The following is a 13,816-nucleotide window of genomic DNA, read 5'->3' as shown; positions in this document are numbered from 1 at the left end:
AGTCGTTCCCAAACCCGTCAGACACACAGTAGATATATAATAAAAATCTTACTAACCTCGTTTTCTCGGTCCGTACTGTAAGTTACGGATTCTCGTTATTTCCCCTTCGATTTATGGCCCGCGCGCTTATTTATTTCTTCAAAGGTCTTGCTGTGAAAAGTGCAAAACATTGAGACACCATTCATGACATACTCCTTGAGAGACAGATTTGGCTAACATGTTTACATCGTTGTTGTCACTCAATTCAGATCATGTGATGATTCATTTGGGAGGTTACAACTCTTCTCTTTATACTCCCATGCAATCACTTCAATGTGACAAAATGAAAAGGGCAATATATCAATGATGGATGAAAACCTCCTCCTTGTTTTATGCAAGACGTAAAAATTGTTTTGGTGTTCACAAAACTTTCTCACCAAGTCCTTGTTTAAATAGCTCAAAACAGAGATGATTTCACAGATATTACACAACCAACAATCGTCCCTCACAAACGCTGGGAATCACGTTTCCGGGGACCCCCTAGAAGGGTGTCCCATCAGCGGACTATTTTCCAAACCTCCCTTCACCAAATCCTGAATCTGTCCCAGCCCATATCCAGAATTAAGACAGGAGCAGATGCCCAGCTATTGCCTGCAGGCGCTGACATAGGAGCATAGGCACCGCTGGGATTGACTAATCCATCACATGACCTTGTTTTTGTTTACATGCAAGAGTTTGGCTATTATATTTTATTAGGAGTATGTCGAAATAAAGTAAATCACTGTGAAACTACTAAAGGTCATTCCCCAGTATTGCATTGCGCATCCCTACTGCGCATAATTTCACGCGTGATTAGCGCGCGCGCATTAAAAAATGACGGCTTTTTCTTTACGGCTGGACCTCGCCATAGAGGTAAATCGTCATTTTCTCGCAAACGAGTATGGTGACCTATCATTTTTTTGTGTTGTTTTGTAATAACTTTCTCTGTGTAAAATAAATGTGGACCAATTCTCAGTGTAGAACAAACAACAATCGTCGGAAACGTGAATTTGGCAAGCAATCGTGACTACAATCATGGTGCTATTATGGGGACCCCTCATTTTTATTTCAAAATTCAAGTTCCTATAATATAAACAATCAATAGACAAAGTTTCACAAAAATCTCAGAGCAGGTTCTATTTCAGTGGAATGACCTTTGAATTCTCGAGTTTGCTCATAGTGCAATTTCTTTAAGGTTACACAATAGCTTGAGAGTTCTACTTTTGTCGAATTTTTCTTTTTAAGCAAAACAAAAAGTTCGCTATAAAGTCTAACAGTGCCCAAAACATGAAAGTAAAATCCAGGCAAAATCTTAAAACGCGTGCGAGTTATTTAGAAAAAAAGGTAAATAAAAAAGTTAATAAAACAGTTAGGTGTCATAATCCTCATAGCGCGTCGGCTTTTTGCGCGAAACGGTTCTTATTACAAGGGCCTCATTAGCATTTTCTTGTTTACTCGCCATTTCGCAGTTGTGTTCTCGAATCAATTCGCTCTTCCATACTACCTATCACTTCTTATCGAGGTCATGAAACGTGCTGAAAAAGGGAAGAGAAAAGTCCTTGTGTAACACTCTGGCTAATTATGCTTACAAGAGGCCCCGCGGGACATCTGGTATTTTCGCGCGCGCGTGAGGTCAATAATATATGTTAATAAGACTAGTAGTTTAAATTCTGTGGCAACAGTCAAACTAACATTCTTCGAGTTATATTAGAGCTAGTCATTGTCGCTGTTCTTATAATTTCCTTTTCGCGATCATCGTCCACCAGAGGTCAATCATTCATTTCGGGAAAAAGCTGTAAGTTTGTGTTTTTCGGGGTTTGTCCGTTCAGCCGTCTAATGTTGTAAATAATTGTTTATTCTTGTTCTATTTTCGGTCAAACTCGTTGTCGTGAATAAACTTAAACGTTTGTTCTTTTTTAAAACGATGTTTGGAGACCGATCGAGATTCGCGATATGGCGGTAACACCTTGAACAGCGAAAAAATCGAAGCCAAAACTTAGGAAGAGGACAAAAGTGGAATTTCTCGAAGACACGATTGACCGACAGCGACAAGGGATCATGCATATTTGTACCTGTACTCTTACCCCGCTTATTTCTCTTGGTTTTTCCCATTTTTTACGAGAGGTGAAGACTGCTCCATAGATGCACACTGAAGTTCAACAAGGAGAATGTGACTGTTGCATTATTATTCCATTGGAATTCCCGCGAAAATCATTTCGCTCGCTGTGAACGCTAGGGGTGCCATGATTTCATTGGATGGCGGCATATTCTGTTGACATACATCCGAGTAAAGGCGTGACATGCTTGTGAACTAATAGGGTATGTAAAATTGGCTGAATGTCATGAAATTTGGCCAGAACATCACTTAAGCATCGAGGAGCAAAGGGTGTCGGGGATATTTTATATCGTGGATATTTCTCTTGTGACAGGCGCGAACCCAACAGAGTCGGCAAATTATTCGATACAATAACGACTATAACTTTATGGGTCTATTTAACAAATTGATGTCAGTTTATTATGCGTCTGTCCTCTTATTGATGATAAACTGCGTCATAACATTGTCAAAGTGGTTCCGCAGTAAACTTTGACAATGTTATGACGAAATTTATCGTCAATAAGAGAAAAGACGCATAAAAAAACTGACGTCGATTTGTTTTTTACAATAACAAGATCCCAAAATGGTCAAATGCCGGGAATAAATAAGGGGAAAAGACGCCGTAAACTTGCCGTAAATTTAACAAAGATAAGTGTATTTTATTTAAAATGACGCGAGCATTGTCAATAGCTTTTCTCGCTTTTTGATTGGCTACTTAAAAAAGTCCATAAAATCTCATTGGTTAAAAAGTTGATAGTTTGACAGCTGAAAGTTGAACTTGAAAGCTTGCATAAATTAAAATTTTATTCGTCTGTACTCTTATTGATGGTAAAAATGAGCCAATCAGCGCGCGAGAAATTAGACAATTATTGTAAAAAAAATAGCCAATAAGAATACTGGAAAACCTCGACACATTTTGAGAGATTGACGCATGCTGATTAACACTGTGCAGTACTTAAACATCACTGCCTTCGTTTGAAGCCGAATGACTACCGGTTGTTGTCCCTTTCCCTGCTTCTTTCTTCTCAACAAAGGCACGGCCAAAACAGTGGATATTTTTTCCAAATTCTACGGTTCATGACCTTTCTATTGAAATATAGTTTGTGGTAGTTTCCTTAAAACAACGCAGGTACAATTTTTTTTTTCTGAATAGCACCCGCGAAATTTCCGTAGAAACAGCCATAAAATAACCCAGATTCCCTATACGCGTGCATTTCCTTTTGGGGCTCATGCTTGCCTAGTTCCTAAGCCCCAATATTTCGCCGTGGTCAATCTCTTTAAGGTCACGTAGTCCATTCGTCTTGCCTGCGTCACAAAATGAATTGACCATGAAGGCCTAGATGAAAGCCAAACAGGAACTAGGGGAGGGTTCATGCTGGTTGTTAATAGAATAACGCTGAGGAAATTTTCGAGTAGCTAGGATCACTGGGAAAAGTAACGTCAAATAGCATGTTTGAGAAAAATGATCAATTTAAGCATGTGGTTTCGCTATTTTTTCCAGTTAAATATTAACAAAATATACCCAATAAGCGTAACCAAGATTGTAGAAATTACGTATGCAATATATCAGGGACTTTCCAAGAGACGATTGTTCAAGGAATATGTCAGATGAAAAGTCAACAACGCGCCAGGGGTTAATTTGCGCCGAAATTTTGCCTTTGCAAGTAATCCCTCCGTCTCCCCCAGAGTAATAACCCGACTTGAGCCTGCGGTCCAATCGAAAACCAGTACCCGGTCGGCAGTCAACTTCAAAATACACGCGACCTCAACGAGATCTAAACCTGAGCCCGTGATATGGTTTCGTAATACTGGTCAGCGGATACCTTGTTTTGACAGCTTCAAATAACAGTAACATGGATTTCCAACCTATGGTAATGGTGCTGCTCTCTTATTTTTTAAGGGATTGGGCTTGGCGTACGGACGGACATTGACGTGACAACCAAAATATTTTGGGATCGATGGGTTACCAAATTTTCTAGGGTATGGGGCTCTGCCTTTGGCGCGCAAGAGCTCCGCTATAATAAGCAGCCAAGGAAAACTTGAGTTCAGTTCCCATGGTTCTGGAGCTTTGTTCCATGCCTGGCATGTAATTTGATCAGTCTTTGTTTGGGCATTAAAACTGACTTAATTGTTTCCACTGACCAAGAGCCTGACTATGTCCATCTCAGAGAGAGCTGACCTTTCAAGTTACAGAGTCTTTTCAAGTGCACCCAGATTTAACTGAGCAGCTAAATTTCTTTTATTATTACTTCAGTTTCGAGTATGCAGAATGGTTCATTTATACGATCATTCTCTTCTATTATCTCTCTTCTGAAAGGTCTTCTCACATCTTTAACCAGTTACAAAGCTTCGCACCTTGCCACAATCTTGTTCTACAGATTGCCTTTAAATCCTTTGTTCTACCTTCACAAACGTTCAACTCAAACTCAAGAAGGCTATGCACTGCATGTCAATTGGGAAAAGCCTACTTTAAATCAACAAGTCAATTACGTCAATTAAACACTTATGCTTCAGGCATTGTTATTATTTATGCCTTCTTTGTTATCAATTTTCGTATGTAACTATAGTTAATTTAGGCATGCTTCTCTAGGTTGTTATAAGTTCAAACGAATTTTCAGATACCTCTGTAACTGACAAAGATGTGAGTTCGATGAAAAATGTGTTACAAATTAAAAGAAACATTGTGATCTTTTTAAAAGTACCTATACTTCATTTTGTCCCGTCAAATACGTTTTGAAATTTTCTGGCAACCTTCCATGAAACAGTTCTGTTCGCAGTTTACAAACAATTTTATTCTTCCAATGAAGCATTGCTATGCCAGTGTCTGATTGGCTAAGTACCGAGTACTTAGAGTATTAGTCAACCTTTTCTTGAGATTACTTGGCATCTGTAACACTAAGTTCAGCACTAACATGAGCAATATCATATGTGGCACTCATTTCGTGCTTGGCATCACTTATACAAGGCAGAAAAAGAAACACACACCAAAACAATTCAATTGTAGGGAACAAGCTGCTTCTGTAAAAAGGTTCACAAATAAAAATGGTATTCTGAAAAGATGTTGAGCAGACAACTATTGTTTGCTTCAGAATTGTACATTAATCCACACTGAACGTCTTACGCACTGGCCATTTCTTAGACGCCTAATACAATATTTAACAATATTTATATTATAAGAAAAGGGTGCTTCCCGGTTGAAAAGGAGTTTCCATTATCCTTCCAGGCTCTACATATTTTGAAACAGTTTCAAAAAGATTAGTTCCATAACAATCTGATATTGTGCTTGACCCAAAATGCCTTGATTGCAGTCCGAAAGTGTGTTAAAAATTCAAAAGAACTGCTATAAATAAACTTTGTCAAAAGCAGATCACGATAAATCCCACGAGAGAGGGACTACCATCCAATAACTGTTCTTAATTTACAGTTTGACAAAATGAACTTGAGAAAAGCCATTATTTTTTATAAATGTAGCTGAATTGAGTAACCGGTACTGCCATTTAAGGTAGCAGGCACTTAAAAACAAAGGAAAAGAAGGAAATTATAGATTTTCAGGGTATCAAAATCCGTAGCACTTGCAATTTCACTTGTATTAGTCAAATGTTTCTGTGTATGATATCTAAGCATGAACAAACTATACGATAAAAACAGTTCCCCCGGCTGACTCCCAAACAAAACACATAATAAGCAATTAATGTTCCGCGATATTAGCCAGGTAACAGACGATAGAAGCTTGCTAGTTAGTTGCATTTCCTGTTACACTGTTCATGAGGCAGAGAAAGAAGAAAAAAGACATTTGACTCTGAAATGCCATCAATTACTGCAGCTTCTTTTTTTCGCAATTTTCATTAGCTTGCCAGATGTGAAAGGAAAGCATTCATTGTCCATTAATCGTCACTGCAGTAGAAGTCTTTCAATGGCAGCGTTGAGGTCGCCACCAGTTTGAACTAAAGCTGAAAAGGACACGGAAACAAATTGTTACATTTTTATACATAATGAAATTCACAACAGTTCCTCCTTTCCTTCAAAAATCGTCGAGAAAGGAGAACAAGTCAGCTTCTGCACAGGTTTTGCCTCTATATGTGTGTGTGTTCCAATGTTATAGAGTAAAGAAGTGAAACTTGAAACGAAAACGAGATATTGATAAAATAGTGCATTCTCTAAGCGTTCAAGCCCAGCAGTTACTCTCAAGTCCTACCTTGAATATTCCGAGTACGGTCTACAAAGCCCATCTGAGCTAGCTGTTCTAACTGAGTGCGGTATATCACTTCAGGATTCTGACCCTAGTAAAGCCAAATGTAACCAAACAATTATTATACTAAAAGAAAATAAAATGCTAGTTGTCACCATCCATCCACAAAATTCGAAAAAAAAAAAAAATTGCAACAACAACACGCACAGTATAATAAAGGATTTCAATACAGCCAATGACATGCATGGTTGGACAAAACACAGCACAACCTACAATACAGCCAAATAAACATTCCATGATAACAGCTAACTAGCATTGAAAAATACTGATGTTTGTTTCATTCTTTGACAATTTACCTCAAAAATGCTACATGTATGCTATATCTACAGCTTAAAGGACTACTACCTGAGTCATAGCCTGCATCATTTGAGACATGAACTGTGCCATTTGGTTCCCCTGGGGATTCCCCTGAGGATTCCCCTGAGGATTCCCCTGGGTGTTTCCTGGAGTACTTCCTGGGACACTCTGTTGTGCTGGCCTTTGTGTTCCAGCTGGTGTACCTGAACATGAAGTAAGCATATAAATATTCAATGGCCGAGACTGACGGTGAGAATTTGGGATATAACCAGTGTTTTTCATTATGACATGAAAAATACAAAATTATCTTATTTCCGGTCTGCTAAGTAGTTATGTAAAATCTATTTGACCAAATTTATTGTACAATCAGCTCTATGCCAAGAGCCATTTCCAATACAAACTAGTTAATTTTAAAAAGCTACACAACAGCAATGTAAATGATTCAAATTCATAAGCCATACTGAAAAGTCTGATAATTTGAAAGATAGTAAAGTAAACACACAAGCAATCTAGAGATGGTGTTTCCTGTCAAGCTAGGTGCTGAGAAATTGATGGGCAAGTTGGAACCCTTGTAAATAAGTAAAAACTAACCTGATGTCTGAGATGGACTAGTGGTAGCAGTGTTGCCTGTAGAAGTTGTTGAGCCTGTGGTCATGGTGGAAAGTGGAGCACCCATCAAACTAATTGAGAACAAATGATAATCATGTTAGCCCAAGGCGGTCACTGGAAAACAAAACTAACCTTGCCAAGAGAAACTCAACACAAACAAGTACTGTCTCAGATCATCAGACTACCCAGTGACAGAAACAGCAGCCCACAGCAGGAGCTAGAGATGGGACAGAGGGAACAAAACAAGAAACAAACCTGAACAATGACAGAGAAATAAGCCAGAGAGCACATCTCAGAAGAAATAATGCAATTAAACAACAGCAAATAGAACTTCCTGTATGGTGCAGAGAGACAGTTGAAAGTTTTGGAAAAAAGAGCCAGAATTACCCTGACATTATACACTGTATTAATCATATCTGACCAGATTAATCGGATAAACGGCAAAAACCATTTCCCACAGCATTGTTAGCACTATAGTGCTATCTATTTAGTATGAAAATAATGATGAAATCTAGCAAGCAGCTTACCCCACTCCTGGTACCAGGCCTGGTGCTTCTGCCTGCAGCTGCATCATTCCCTGCTGTATCTGCATCATGGCCTCCATCACCCGGGGATTGGACATGGCTTGCTGGAATTCAGGATTCTGCATCTGTAACAGGAAGGCATTGTTTTTTCACAGCTTTTAGGCATGGACCATAATAATTATTGCCTCTAGTAATCATCATAATTTTCAAAGGAAGTCTGTTAATGTTCTTAACAGAGCCACTTGCAACAAAATTAATGCCAAATGCCAGAGCAGCTTTACAATGAGGATACTTTTAGTATTATCAATGTAATGGAAGAACAAAAACATTTTACCTGTGACATAAATTCTGGAAGCCTCGACATAACCTGTAAAATAAAATAATAAAAGATAAGATTCACACAGTTACACGTATATCTATCAACTTGTAACTACAGGTTGGTATACATAAAGTGTGATCACCCTACCTGATCTGCTAGTTGGCTATTTCCTCGAAACATTGGATTTGACCGTATTATCTGCAAAGCAAAGGATTAAGTGCATCTAAATGCAATTTAAACACAATAATACCTCAAGAACGTAAAAACGGGTTAATAAATCTATATATTGAAAGGTCCAGGACTTTACAGTAACTTTATTTCCAAACACAGGACTGTCACAAAGTTTTAAAGGGGGCTTTCTTTGTATTAGTAGAAGGTTAATTTTCCAAAGAATTGGAAGAATAACCCAGAAGAGTAACTGGCTGAGATCATAATGACCGTCTTACATCAGTGCGTTTTTGTGCAGAGGCTTTGAAAAAAAAAAAAAAAAACCAATAAAGTATACATTTCCTGAAAGCTTACAAGTAATAAAGAGGAATATGAATATGTTCTTTTGTTTTGTTGAAAATACAAAAGGTTTTAATAGAAATTTTACGTAATGAAGCAATGTTTACCCTTTTACCTTTATCAAGTTCGTTTACAGAGCTCGATTATAATGGCAATGTGATTAATATCTAAATTGATTCTTTAGACAATACCCATCAAAAGAGTGTCTTTGATTTCTCAAAGATTGCTTTATTTTCTTTTTATACCATTCTAAAGTTTAACATTAGAATGCTTGTGGGATCCTTTGGCAAACAAAGCCATAACTTTTAAACCAGATTGAATTTAACTAATCAGAGACAAACTTTTATAAAGATGTGAAGAATATCACAAGCTGACTGTAGATCAAACAGTGAGAAAACAAACTGCAACAAGTGAATGCCATGATCACCATCATAATCAGAGCCATGATCGCTTGCTGCAAAATTGGCAACCTTTGAAGCAGAGTAAACGCTTGTTCTCACACCGTTTCAACTTCTTTCCCTAAGAAAAAGGGCATGTTTCTGTTTCTTTGAAGACATCAAAAATTCAGAATGTAGAAACGGCAAATAAAATAATCATATGAAGAAACTATGGACAACTTTATAGAAACAGAGAATCAAAGTGCGATCTTGTGAAAGATAATTATAACTCTGGTCAAGGTACACACGACAGAGAGTGAATTCATTAGCAACGACAGGAATTTGTCAACACTCTGTCAGTGGTAATTACAAATTCAAAATCAGTTATCCTCTGTTTCTCTAAAACCAAAAGAGCTTATCATTCCAATTTTTTTTGAAAAAGGAAGACCATCAAATTTTCTAACCAGTGATTAAAACATACTTAGAAATTTGCATTTCTGAGGGAAATTTAGGAATACTGATACCTTAAGGTTATTGTACAACTTTTGTTTTCTGTACACCTGTTTTTCCCCATTCAAATAATCTACTGTAGTTGCTACAGCCTTATAATCAAACAGAAAAGAGTTTATTTTAAGTTGTAACTGAACTCACAGAAGCCATAAGGTCAGGATTCTGCACCATTCGTGTCATCATGTCTTGCATGTATGGACTCTGCATCATGTTCTGGAACATATCAGGATTACCAGACATCTGCTGCATAAGGGACTGCATGGCAGGTGTCTGGAACATGCTGCTCATAGGACTACCTGATTGTTGGGGATTAGCAGTTGGGCCACTGCTGCCACTGAAAACAAATGACCAGATTAAAAATCTATACATAACCTGGAAATCTGATATCTCTCAAATTCACATCCTGGATTTTGTTATTGCTACAACACATAATAGAGCGTCAATTAAGTGTCAAAAGAAATCAGACAATTACTTTGGTTTTGGTTTTGGTTTAACTACGGTTTGAGATTGGCTGAGTAGTCTAATCGGTAATTGATTGGTTTGGTTTTGGTGTTATGACACTCAGTTGAAAACCGCTCTATAAATATACTGAAAGCTGCAGAGTTTTCTTTCCTCACACTATAATAGTAACATTACACCACTGTTCTTCTCCTTTTCTACCAGGACAACCCAATCCCAAAGCAGGGTTACATGTATTTATAAGTGGTTTTCACACTAACCTAGATGCAGGAGAAGCATTAGCTGTGGTTGAAGTTGTGGATGTTGTAGATGCTACTGTCTGAGGGGCTGACTGTTGTTGGTCTGGTTGGGTGCTAGACTCAGTGCTTGGCTGAGTGGGCACAGCAGATGGTGAAGAGGGAGACCATGGGTTGGGAAGAGGAGAGGTGTTTTCAGTGCCTTGCTGAGGATTGGAGTTTGGGTTTGACCCAGGACCAGTGCCTAAAAATTACACAAAATACCGTATATAGATTTAGCATCACTAAAAAGGAAATAAACAAGCAGTTAGTGCTTGAAATTCAAAAATAGCCCTGGTTGTCCCTGTTTCAAATGCAGGATAACCAAACCTGTGAATCTGGTTGCCCTGATAATTCCTTGTTTGCCTGTTAAATATAACATTCTGACTCTGAAGTGCTTTGAATGTGCCAGTGCATAAGTTAAATTTTAAAGAACACGAAAAATAATGAGCCAATTTGCAACAAAGAAATAAACACTGTTGGCTTCTCAAGAGAATGTTCTGTTATACTAGAATCTCTTACATGTACGGTTAAATAAAAATATTTTCAGAGAAATAAATGACAGACCATGCACTGAGGAATCGGATGTTAAGCCTGATTCCCAAGTCTGAAACTTGTCAGACCAAAGTGTGACAAAAACTGTTTCTAAAAACATTTGGCTCCAAGCTAAAACCATTTATTATTATTTTAAAAGAAATCTAACAGGTAAACAATATTTAGCGAGAGAATGAAGTGAAGGATGATCATCGCAGTAAAGTTTCCAATTTAAGCAATTGGAAAGAAGAAGCCTGAAAAAATCAATTGGAAACTTTACTGCGATGATCATCCTTCACCTTCCATCTACAACCGCAGTTCATATATGAATTATTTCATATAAACTTCACAGAATGAAAAAGGAAGGTCAAAGATACTTCAATTGATCATTACCATTGTAAAAACTGCAGATTAAATTACCTGACGCTCCTCCAAACAATGCAGCAAATGGATTATTCTGTGCCCGCTGTAACTACAAAGAGTAACTGATCAGTTTACAGTCTACATGGTACTGTAATAACGTAGTGAGTAAGCCAAACTACTCTAACAAGGGATTTAACTATCAAAGCTTAAAGTTAACTACTTTCTTGTATAACTTGTCAAAAGAAACAGTTTGTCTGAGATCAATTAGTGAGAGGAAAAAATATACTCTCTGGGCTACATGTAGCTAAATGTAACAGCAATTAAGACTACATTTACAAGGGTTCGTACTCCTTTGAGCTCTTCAAATTCCATGACTTTGGAATACCTTTTCCGTGACCTTAAGTTCAACTGTCACTTTCAAAATGTTCAAAATTAATGTTCTTATTTCAGGATATTTTAAGACAAAAACTCAGTTCAACAGACACAGACGATATGAATTTGGGGCCAAGCTGCTCTCTTTTGTCAACAACACATACAAATAATTGTTTCTCAGTCTATTACATGTGACCTAACTATTATTTTCCATGACTTTCCATGACTTTCCAGGTCTGGAAAACAAAATTCCTGAATTCCATGACAGGTTTTCAATGACCCATACAAACCCTGCTATTACCTTGAACACAAACTGAACTTGACGCAAATCATACATGTGTAACATTTTTAGAGGTATCTTTTTTCAAGATAAATGTAATAAAATTGCCAGTAGCAATGTGATAGGTTTTCTGAGGTCCATACTCTACCTGTTCTTGTGTAGCATTCAGCATAGGTTCTTGGATGTCTGTGTACATTCGTTGCAAAGCATTGAAACCTCCAGGCAAACTCTACAGTTCAACACATACATCAATGTTACAATGAATATCAGTCCACCACCACACTAAATTTAATTTCTGTGAAAGTTAAGTTGCCAACTGGTGAACTGTCAAAGAAAGAAGGTAAAAATGAAACAAGAAAAACAAAACAAAACAAAAAAGAAACAAAACAGTTATATAAGGCCAGGCTGCTAATTGCCAAGGTACATCTCACGTATTGAGCTACTTTTTTTAAGGTTTCCAAACACAGTTTTGGTGTGTAGTCTAGCCGCACACACATAAGGGTTATAAAAACAAATGATGACAATAGTCAGAGCAATCATTTTGTTAGCCATCGTAGTAAGTATGAAGAGCTTTTCAGCATTCTGGCCATGCATAAATTGAAGCGAGAGGTGGTGAGGTGGTGAGGCGAGGGAAGGAATGCTTGCCCAAGATTTTGAAAAACCTGTTTGCCCACAAACGGGGCTCCTGATTGGTGCGGCCTGGCCATCTTGATTGACAAGTGAATCAAATTCGCTTGAATGATTCCAGGAATAACTCGAGCGTGACTTACACAATGTCATGGGGGAAGGTTTGTGAAATCCTCCATACGATAAAAGATGGTGAATGGTATATTTACCCATACTTCATAGTGCACCAAAACCTTAACAATGTTCATAAAAACGTGTAGAAGAGTTCTAAAATCTTTAAACCTAGGCTACACAATGTCCTTAGTACAGAGACAAATGTTGTAAAAATTTGGTTTTCTTTGTGCCTTAGAGGCTGTGTTAGGTTCACGAGGCATTGTGGTAAAATGTACAAGCACCATCTTTTTTCCCACAGTGGATTGTGCTAGCCCCAGCGAAGATTTATTAGCCTCAAGGTGCCAGAATGGTATTCAATTTTACTAAGAAGAAACCATCTTTTAGAGGGTAAAGACTTGGTGGCCATATTACCCGCTGGATTTGGCAAGAGCTTTTAAAATCTTTCAGCTGCTGTTTTAAGAGTCACTGACTGGAAATATCAAGAATGGCTGGCCAGGTTAGAAAAATCGAAAATCCTGAAACTTTGCCTAAAGAACGCTTTTAGGGAGCCACTTTTGAAAATATTATGCAGATTTTCTTAGAATTTAAAGTCTTTGAGAAATTTGCAAAAAAAGAAACTATAGCTCTTTGCCTCATTAAATATGCAAAAAATATCTGGAAAATTGACAAAGTTCTCGGTATTCGCATTGAAACAATTTACAAAACTAGAACTCGGGGTAAACTTAGCATAAGAGCTTTACTTTTCTTCTTTCTAACAATAGGAAGTTTTAAATTTTTAAAGCATTTTGAAGAATTCCGTCGACCGTTGAAGAATTCCCTTCTAAAGCCCCTATGAAAACGGCAAAATATGTGTAGTTTTACGGGCTTAAAACGCATCTTGGTATGTCCGATATGGAACTAAAACAAGTACTGGGCAAAAGAGTGTCGTTTCTACTATAATAATATGGAAAAAAATTTCTGGGCAATTGAGGTTCACACAGGTAAAATGCAAAGGTTCGCGACAGTCTCTTCTCAAATTTGCATAATGCGGCATGTTCAAAGAACTCTATTGTTGAGCACTCTAGTCTGTTTTTGTTCCATTTGTGGGCCTTGCTTTGTGGGAAATATACAAAAAGAGAGTTGATCCATGTCGTTATTACAACATTGTTTCATTATTTCACGCAAGGTACATAAAACTACAGACGAAGCCCAAAATATAAGTTTAAACACGCTACATGTATTACGTGACTGGCGTCATGTAATATTTATTTTCAGTTAGCTCCAGTTGGAAATACTAGATTATTGAGG

At 37.6% G+C, this 13,816-nt stretch overlaps 1 protein-coding gene across 2 annotated transcripts in view; it reads right to left on the bottom strand.

The window, feature by feature from the left end:
- Positions 1-5,111: 5,111 nt before the first annotated feature.
- Positions 5,112-13,816, bottom strand: part of LOC145503218 (ubiquilin-1-like) — a 20,391-nt gene continuing 11,686 nt past the window's right edge. Inside the window, exons 11-21 of one of the 2 annotated variants that reach the window (XM_081482699.1) lie at positions 11,937-12,017; positions 11,194-11,239; positions 10,225-10,444; positions 9,647-9,839; positions 8,259-8,309; positions 8,127-8,159; positions 7,796-7,917; positions 7,251-7,339; positions 6,708-6,862; positions 6,309-6,393; positions 5,112-6,063 (exon numbers count right to left, since the gene is read on the bottom strand). In XM_081482699.1, the coding sequence (XP_081338825.1) occupies positions 6,005-6,063; positions 6,309-6,393; positions 6,708-6,862; positions 7,251-7,339; positions 7,796-7,917; positions 8,127-8,159; positions 8,259-8,309; positions 9,647-9,839; positions 10,225-10,444; positions 11,194-11,239; positions 11,937-12,017 (1,134 nt within the window). In that variant the 3' untranslated portion in view covers positions 5,112-6,004. Of the gene's footprint in view, positions 6,064-6,308; positions 6,394-6,707; positions 6,863-7,250; positions 7,340-7,795; positions 7,918-8,126; positions 8,160-8,258; positions 8,310-9,646; positions 9,840-10,224; positions 10,445-11,193; positions 11,246-11,936; positions 12,018-13,816 lie in introns of both variants that reach the window. The other variant, XM_081482689.1, reaches the window with a different exon arrangement.

Source organism: Orbicella franksi, chromosome 1, assembly GCF_964199315.1.
Source record: "Orbicella franksi chromosome 1, jaOrbFran1.1, whole genome shotgun sequence".
Lineage (NCBI taxonomy): Eukaryota > Metazoa > Cnidaria > Anthozoa > Scleractinia > Merulinidae > Orbicella > Orbicella franksi.
The sequence above is the reverse complement of the archived record's forward strand: the minus strand, read 5'-3'. Positions and strand labels throughout refer to the sequence as shown.